Source organism: Ruditapes philippinarum, unplaced genomic scaffold (assembly GCF_026571515.1).
Source record: "Ruditapes philippinarum isolate M1 unplaced genomic scaffold, ASM2657151v2 ctg1157_1_1_1_1, whole genome shotgun sequence".
Taxonomy (NCBI): domain Eukaryota; kingdom Metazoa; phylum Mollusca; class Bivalvia; order Venerida; family Veneridae; genus Ruditapes; species Ruditapes philippinarum.
In genome coordinates this window covers 117,923-125,684 of record NW_026851538.1, presented here as the reverse complement: position 1 = coordinate 125,684, position 7,762 = coordinate 117,923, and the positions used below count along the sequence as shown (strand labels likewise).

General features: G+C 33.0%; 1 protein-coding gene across 1 annotated transcript; it reads right to left on the bottom strand.

The window, feature by feature from the left end:
* Window positions 1-3,062: 3,062 nt before the first annotated feature.
* Window positions 3,063-7,509, bottom strand: LOC132740439 (uncharacterized). The gene is made up of 4 exons (XM_060728379.1): window positions 7,350-7,509; window positions 5,470-5,682; window positions 4,828-4,980; window positions 3,063-4,272 (listed from the first exon to the last, which is right to left on the bottom strand). Exons 1-4 carry the CDS (start codon window positions 7,474-7,476, stop codon window positions 4,094-4,096), a joined length of 672 nt encoding a protein of 223 aa, XP_060584362.1. The 5' UTR covers window positions 7,477-7,509; the 3' UTR covers window positions 3,063-4,093.
* Between the last annotated feature and the right edge of the window lie 253 nt (window positions 7,510-7,762).

The following is a 7,762-nucleotide window of genomic DNA, read 5'->3' as shown; positions in this document are numbered from 1 at the left end:
AATTTTGAAAGGGGATCTGAGGTTATGAAGCCTGCATATCACAGATATTACGTCAAAAGACAAATTTAAAAAGCAGGCCTCATATCCTAAGGGTGATTCAACAGTATTCAAGTGTGGAATACTGGAACCACCTAACACGAAAGATTCCGAATAGGTAGAACAAAAATACCACAAGCACAATAGTGATGTCGTATATCTACATGTATTTTTTTCACATAATTTAGATTAACACTCATCATATTCAATATATATGTATATGAACAGTTGTTACTCAAATAAAATATGCATTATTTTTAAGTATTATTAAGTGCAGTAACGGTGGTGATATAAACGCCCCAAATATCACCGTGGGTAAGCAACTTTGGTCATGTGACCACAAAAGTTAACGTACACGGCCAAAATAGCTCGGCTGAGGTAAGTTTTTTTAGTGATTATTTTTCTGTCCAGCCGATTTAAATTATGCTACATAACCTACCGACCGCGGCAGTTCCGATGCTTTCTAAAAAAGTATTTAGTTTCGTCTAACGTTTTGTATTTTATGAGAACATTCAAACAATTTTTCAAATTGTCGATGACAACGTACACACTATTGTGTGAAAGTGTTGATGAAAACTTAATAAACGATACGCATATCAGTTGTAAGTAAAATTTCAAGTCTTAAGATATATAAGAGAATGTTTTAATGAAAAAAGAACTGGTCAAGGTACACATACAGTCTAGAAAATGTCAACGTACACACTCACAATTCAGATTGATAGTGGTCTGCAACTTCGGAGTAGGTGGCATTTTCTAACAAAAAGCTAGTTGGCTTTCTATTTAGATTGCCCTCTCAAACTGTATATAAGTACAGGTTTAAGGAAAACAGTTGCAAGTGCATTCATATCATCACAAATAAGCTTAAACAACCTTTAACTGTTTTATTATGTTATGTATTTGTTCTTTTGTGGTTTTCATTTAGAAAGAAAAAAAAGTTACTCAGGCTGCTTAATGATTTGCTGAAACAGCAATTGTAAACTGTATCAAATAAGATCATTTTACAGTCATTTGATAACCTAAACAGCCAGGATAAGCGTCTCTTGCTTAACCAACCTAGTGCCTTCTGTAGCAACAAAAGTTGCCATAGTTGACAATGACGCCAAGTGACTATTTTATAGGTAGTACCGGTATTTCAGCAGTTATGTCACTTTAACCCTATGATTACATCATGTTTAAATATTTTAACAATGTCATTGATATTCATATCTATAGCTCATACATTGCGCACAAAATAAGATAGGTAAATATAATTATTACTAGAAACGATTTTCCGGTAAATTTATTACTAGTAACCATTTTCCAGTAACTGATTTCTTGAGTAGTAAAAGCATTTTCTAGAAACTTGGTACCAGTAACTAACCATTTAACAAAGGGTATTTGGTTGCCTTAACCAACATATAAAATGGTGAATTGTTTATAAGATATTTTTACATAGCAAGTGCAAGTAGATATATTCTTGAAAATATAATGTTAATAGAACATCATAGGGATCAAGTGACGCAAATGCTGAAAAACCGATAATATTGAATTGTTACTCGGCGTCATCGTCAACTTTGGACCCTTTTGCTGCTACGAAGGCACTAGTTGGTGAAGCAACAGACCATTATCCTGGTTGTTTACGTTATTATATTAAGATTACTGTAATTACGATCTATATTGTAATACGAACTATATTAATACAGTATAAAATATAAAAACGGCTGTTTCAACTAATCATTAAGCAGTAATGGGTAACTGGAAATTTGTCTTCTAAAAAACAAAAGTACAAATAAATAACATAAAAAGTTAAAGGTTGTTTAAGCTTATTTGCGATGAAATGAATGCACTCTAAACTATTTCCTTTGTAAAAAAAAGTAATTATATACAGCTTGCGAGGGCAATCTAAATTAAAAGCTAATTTTTTGTTGGAAAAAGCCACCTATTTCGAAGTTGCAGCCTCATGTTCAGACCACTATCAAACTAAATTGTGAGTGTGTACGTTGACATTTCTGTAAGTTGGTCAATTTTTTAATAAATACAAAAAAAGACAACAGGAAACCAGTTCTTTTTTTCATTAAAACATTCTCTTATATATTTTAAGACCTGAAATTTTACTTAGAACTGACATGCGTATCGTTTATTAAATTTTCATCAACACTAAAACACAATAGTGTGTACGTTGTGATCGACAATTTGCAAATATTGTTTAAATGTTCTCATAAAATACAAAACGTTAGACGAAACTAAATACATTTTTAGAAAGCATCGGAACTGCCGCGGTCGGTAGGCTATGTAGCATAATTTAAATCGGCTGGACAGAAACATAACCACTAAAAAACTTACCTCAACCGAGCTATTTTGGCCGTGTACGTTGATTTCTGTGGTCACATGACCAAAGTTGCTTACCCACGGTGAATATGACAGCTATATTTAATATTTGATGATAATGATGATGTGTGTCCATCTGTCCTATTAGAGACTAAATGTAGCTTTTGCTGTCGAGTATACGGATCCGGAATATGTCAGCAGCCATGCCCCTAAAGAGTTAATTTTGAAGCACACAGTGGTGATAATTTACCTCCATACAATTTCCTATAAGTATAAGCCAAATATATGAATTTTCAGCCTAAAGTAGGTCCCTATACAGTGGTCAATGAGAACTTAAATGTACAGTTAACTGAGACAATATGAAAAGGAAATAGCACTGAAAAGGGTTGTTGTGCCAGCAAAGGTCCTGCCTTTTAAGCCGTCAATATATGTGCTTGCGCACCCTAGCACACTTTCCTCGTCGTCTCCGCCTACATTGTAGTGCCACTCCCCTCGGCTTCAGTCGGGACATCGTCAGCTGATCGAAGAAGAAATCCGAGAACTGGCAGTTTAGTATAAAAGTTTTCTATCCGCCAAGCCGCAAATATTCAGCCGATGCCCATGTGCCGTACACGCCACGCACAGACGGGAAGACATTTCTGTGTTTGACTTATTTATAAACGGTATATGATGTATTTTGTTTTCATTCATTTATCATGAACAGAAAATCAAAAAAGCAATTTCCTCTCAAAACTTTATTCATCATAATATATATAATTACAAAATAGTTTTATCGTTACAAACGCAACATTGATGATTGAAGCTACTATCCCACACAATGTAGTTTGGGCATTTTTGAAATACATGTAAAATGACATCAAAAGATACTAGTAAAATTGCACCACAGGCTCTTACATTTACATGTAGCTTGGGGATTAATACATGATCTTGTCCGACGAAAAAATACATGATCTTGTCCGACGAAAAAAAACATCAAAGTAAAATATTTCTGCTGTATTTTTAAACCGTTGCAACGACTAAAGTTGTAATCACACCCGTTAACTTGTTGCAAGTAAATAAGTTTGGTTACGGGTAGAACAATTTGGCGCTGGGTAAGTTTTTTATTCAGCAATCGATTGCTGCAGAATATATGATAGAAAATTATGTCTATAAAAACAGACAAAAAAAGAACATATCTTAGAAATTCGGTTTAAAACTGACATTTGAGCTGCGTCACGACAAAATCAACATAATGGGTTTGCGACCAGCATGGGTCCAGACCAGCCATCTGATCAGGATCCATGCTGTTCGCTTACAAACCCTATAACAAGTAGAGAAACTGACAGCGAACAGCATGAATCCTGATCAGACTGCGCGGATGCGCAGGCTGGTCTGGATCCATGCTGGAAGCAAACGCATTATGTTGGTTTTGTCGTGACGCGGCTCATTTATATTGAAGTTTTACCTGCATCAAGCTGTCCTCGCTACATGTTAAAATAGTGGGTGTGATAAATATGGGTGTTTATTTCTGTGTCAAGTGAAACTGGAAACTGTTTGATGTTTTTAGGCTTGTTGTGAGTGGGAAAGTAGCTTCAAAGTTTATATAAGGTTAAGGGGCCACATAAAACACTAGGTATTTATTTTGTTTTCGTGAAAGATCCAATAAAATGCAAATATTAGAAAGTAATATGTTGTCACCATTAATAAAACCAAAAATGAAATGACGTCATCTCTACAAGTATTTCAACTGAAATTTTACGGTATGCGGACTCTAAATTGTGTTATACCCTCCAGCGGACCTTCTCGAAATGACAAACAGGCTTGCCGCAACGAACGCCAGGACAGCTGATAAGACAGCCAAATAAAATGCGCCACTTAAATGGACTGCAGTTTGATTTTCCTTGTTAAATTCACTGGCATAAACAACGAACCCGACAATCACGAACACACCTGATTTGGAAAAAAATAAGAATATAGTTTATGTAAGAAAAAAATGAAAAGTTTACGAACTGCTAAACATATCGTTCACTTATTTTGTACATTTATTGGCAATGTCCGATGAGGAAATGAAAATATGAAGCAATACTGTTTACATTATTCAAAATGTTAATTTTCAAGTTTTCATGGTTATATAACGTCTTTGACGAGGGTTATATAGGTTATATAACGCCAGTTGCTAGTGTTATATGGGTTATATAACGCCACTTAGCGAGGGTTATTTGGGTTAATAACGCCACTTTGCTAGGGCTATGTATGTTTTAAAACGTATTTGGCGAGGGTTATATAACGCCCTTAGCGATGGTTATATAGGTTATATAACGCCAATGACGAGAGTTATATGGGGAGCAAACATATATATATAAACCAATGAAATTATAAAGCTACACTTTAAGATTCTTTGTGCATAAACATGTACAAAGAAAAATATAAACTTTACGATTATCCAATGAAAATTGACGTAACAAAAATGCAGCATTATTAAGAGAGAAATAAACCAATACAAACCTCCTAGAGCTGCCGTGAAAACCGTGCAGATATAGACATGATTATTCGTGTAGAATTTCACAAGATATAAGCACGCAATAGCAGCGCTCATTGCCATAAAAAGTATACCAAGAATCATCATAGCTCGCACCGCTTTCATCCATGATGCCAAATCTACGAGATAAATAGTATATGAATTATTATATAATAATGAATAATATATAAATTATTATGAAAATGATACAGGTGTGTTAGTTTTGTTCATTCTAAATCTAAACTTAGTATTTCCATGCACTGATTAGCCATTGGTAAAATTATTTCGTAAAATGAATATTGTTTATGATGGCGTCCGTTATAGCACAAAGCCGTTCAGCTCGCAGGGAAAACCGAAACAAACTTTTTGACGTAGATCTAGTTACATTGAAAAAAGTGTTCAATAACATTTTAAAGGACATTTTTGCATCATAACTACTATTGGTTGATACTTAGGCTTTGACTTCAGCCGTCAGAGCGATTATACATTGTTGGATTTTTAATTTATATATTTTTTATTTTAATAATTTAAAAATAATTTGTTGAAAGTGTTTAATGTGGTTATAGACAACTAACCGTCATTATCAATACAATTGTCAAAAATTACGATGATCGGTGTCTTTAACTCACCACTGTTTTTGAAACACGATGTTTCTGTTGAACTCTGGATTTTACTTCTAACACAAACCTGCCAGAGGCCAGACGCTACCGACGTTTCTATCCCATATGATTTGGAATGTCCATATAGCCAGTATGGTATGGAAGTACTGAGTATACATACAATAGTAGCAAGTACACATACCACTAAACCAGCAACTAAAAACTTGTTCATTTCCAAACAGTCTAAAAAATATATATACTCGGTCAGTCATAAGAATAAAGCACGTTTATAAATGTTATAATTAGTTAGGTTGTATAAATGTTAGAATTAATTAGATTGTATAAATGGATTGTATAAAATTTTAATGTTATACAATGTAATTAGTTAGGTTCCATAAATGTTATAATTAGTTGAGTTGTATAAATGTTATAAAGCGTTAGGTTGTATAAATGTAATACTGTATAACTAGTTAGCTTGTATAAATATTATACTACGCTAGATAGTATAATTTTTATAATAAGAAAGATTGTGTACATGTTATATAATTAGTTAGGTTGTTAAACATGATATACTAGTTAGGTTGTGTAAATGTTATGATAAATTAAGATGTATAAATGTAATAATTAGTTAGATTGTATAACTGTTATGAATAGTTAGGTTGTTTAAAGGTTATGAAAAGTTAGGGTGTATAAATGTTATTATATTAGCTAGCCTGCATTAATGATATAATTAGTTGGGTTGCATAAATGTTATAGTTATTTAGGTTGTACAAATGTTTTAAATAATTAGGTTGTGTAAATGTTATGACTAGGAAGGTAGATATTCTACTAAGTTATATAAATGTTATTAATATTTAGGTTGTATAAATGTTATAATTAGTTAGGTTGTATAAATGTTATATTATTAGCTAGATATTATAAATGTTATAATTAGCTAGATTGTATGAATGTTATATAGTTAGCTAGATTATATAAATTTTATGATAAGTTAGTTTGTATTTTTGTTATTAATTTTGGCATGTCCCGCAATAGGATAAAAGAATTCTACTGTCAAAATATCCATACAAACACGAAATCTGTTCTACAATTTAGTTTGATATAAGTCATCTACTGTGCTGAATAACTATAGAATATATACATGTATAGAAAACAGGTGATGGATAGTAATTTTTTATGTTCAACTGAATATAGTTTTTACGAAAACTTTGCCATTTTAAAAAGATAAACGGAACCTGCGTTTATTGCAGACTCACGTCACAAAGATACGGTGTCCAGTTGACGCCATTCAAATGTCGCCTGTTGACATTCGCAAAGGGGAGCGGTGGCCTATTGGTTAAGGTATCTACCTCTCAACCCAGAGATCATTGGTTCGAACCCTAATCGGGTCACGACCATGTTTCTTCATATGACACCAGTACTGGTTGTTTCCAGGAAGCAGACTCGAAAGTGATTAAATTAAGTTGCAATAACTTATTTCGTAATCGAGCTTAAATAAATATGTTTAAACCAACATTCGCGATTTTGACTAAATCTCTTACGTCGACCTTTTAATTAAATTATTTGTTACATTCTTACGATTCTAAACGTTTAATTTCTCGCAAGTTTAACTTAGATTCTCGCAATACAATAAAATTATACTCTCGCGAGGTCACCAAATGAGATTTACTACTAGTCGAAGTATCACATGTCAAAGGCGGATTCTCGCAACAATAAAATTATATCCTCGCGAGGTCACCACAAAAGATTAACTGTATATACTAGTATCGCATGTCAAAGGCGACATTTCAAATGGCCCAAACAGGACCCATTCGTAGGCAAAGTAATTACAATAAAAAGAAATCAGTATTGATAATATGCTAAGCAAAAATCGAAATAAATATATGAATATATAATTTCTAAAAACAACATACCTATATAAGTACAATGTCTATAACTTTTGAAATACAGTGTCCAAGTGATTTCAACATTAATATTAACCGTTTGAGTGTGTACACGCGGAAGAAAACAATGCAAAAAAGTTTCGCTTAATGATAACATAGGCACATGATACGAAACACTTATGAAGGACAATTGTTGTTTTACTGAAAATGAATAGCTTTTCTTACCGGATGTATGATAACTTTCATACATGTATATGCAATTTTCTGTTCGTTAATACTTTCAATTTAATACAGTGCAACCTTCGCACAGCGGTCACCTTTTTATCAGCACTATAAAATCTGCTGAATGGTAAGAGTACAAGATACGTGTAACATCTCTAGAGCGGTATCTCTTAGCTACAACCAAAATGATGTTGCCTTATAAGTATTGAGTGTGTATAATA

Bases quoted from the DNA above. Each gene is read 5' to 3' on its own strand.
- LOC132740439 (XM_060728379.1), bottom strand. From the start codon at position 7,476: ATGTTATCATTAAGCGAAACTTTTTTGCATTGTTTTCTTCCGCGTGTA. The intron at 5,683-7,349 runs GTATGTTGTTTT...TATATTTTTTAG, and splicing joins TAGACATTGTACTTATATAG to ACTGTTTGGAAATGAACAAG. The intron at 4,273-4,827 runs GTTTGTATTGGT...TTTCCAAATCAG, and splicing joins TTTCACGGCAGCTCTAGGAG to GTGTGTTCGTGATTGTCGGG.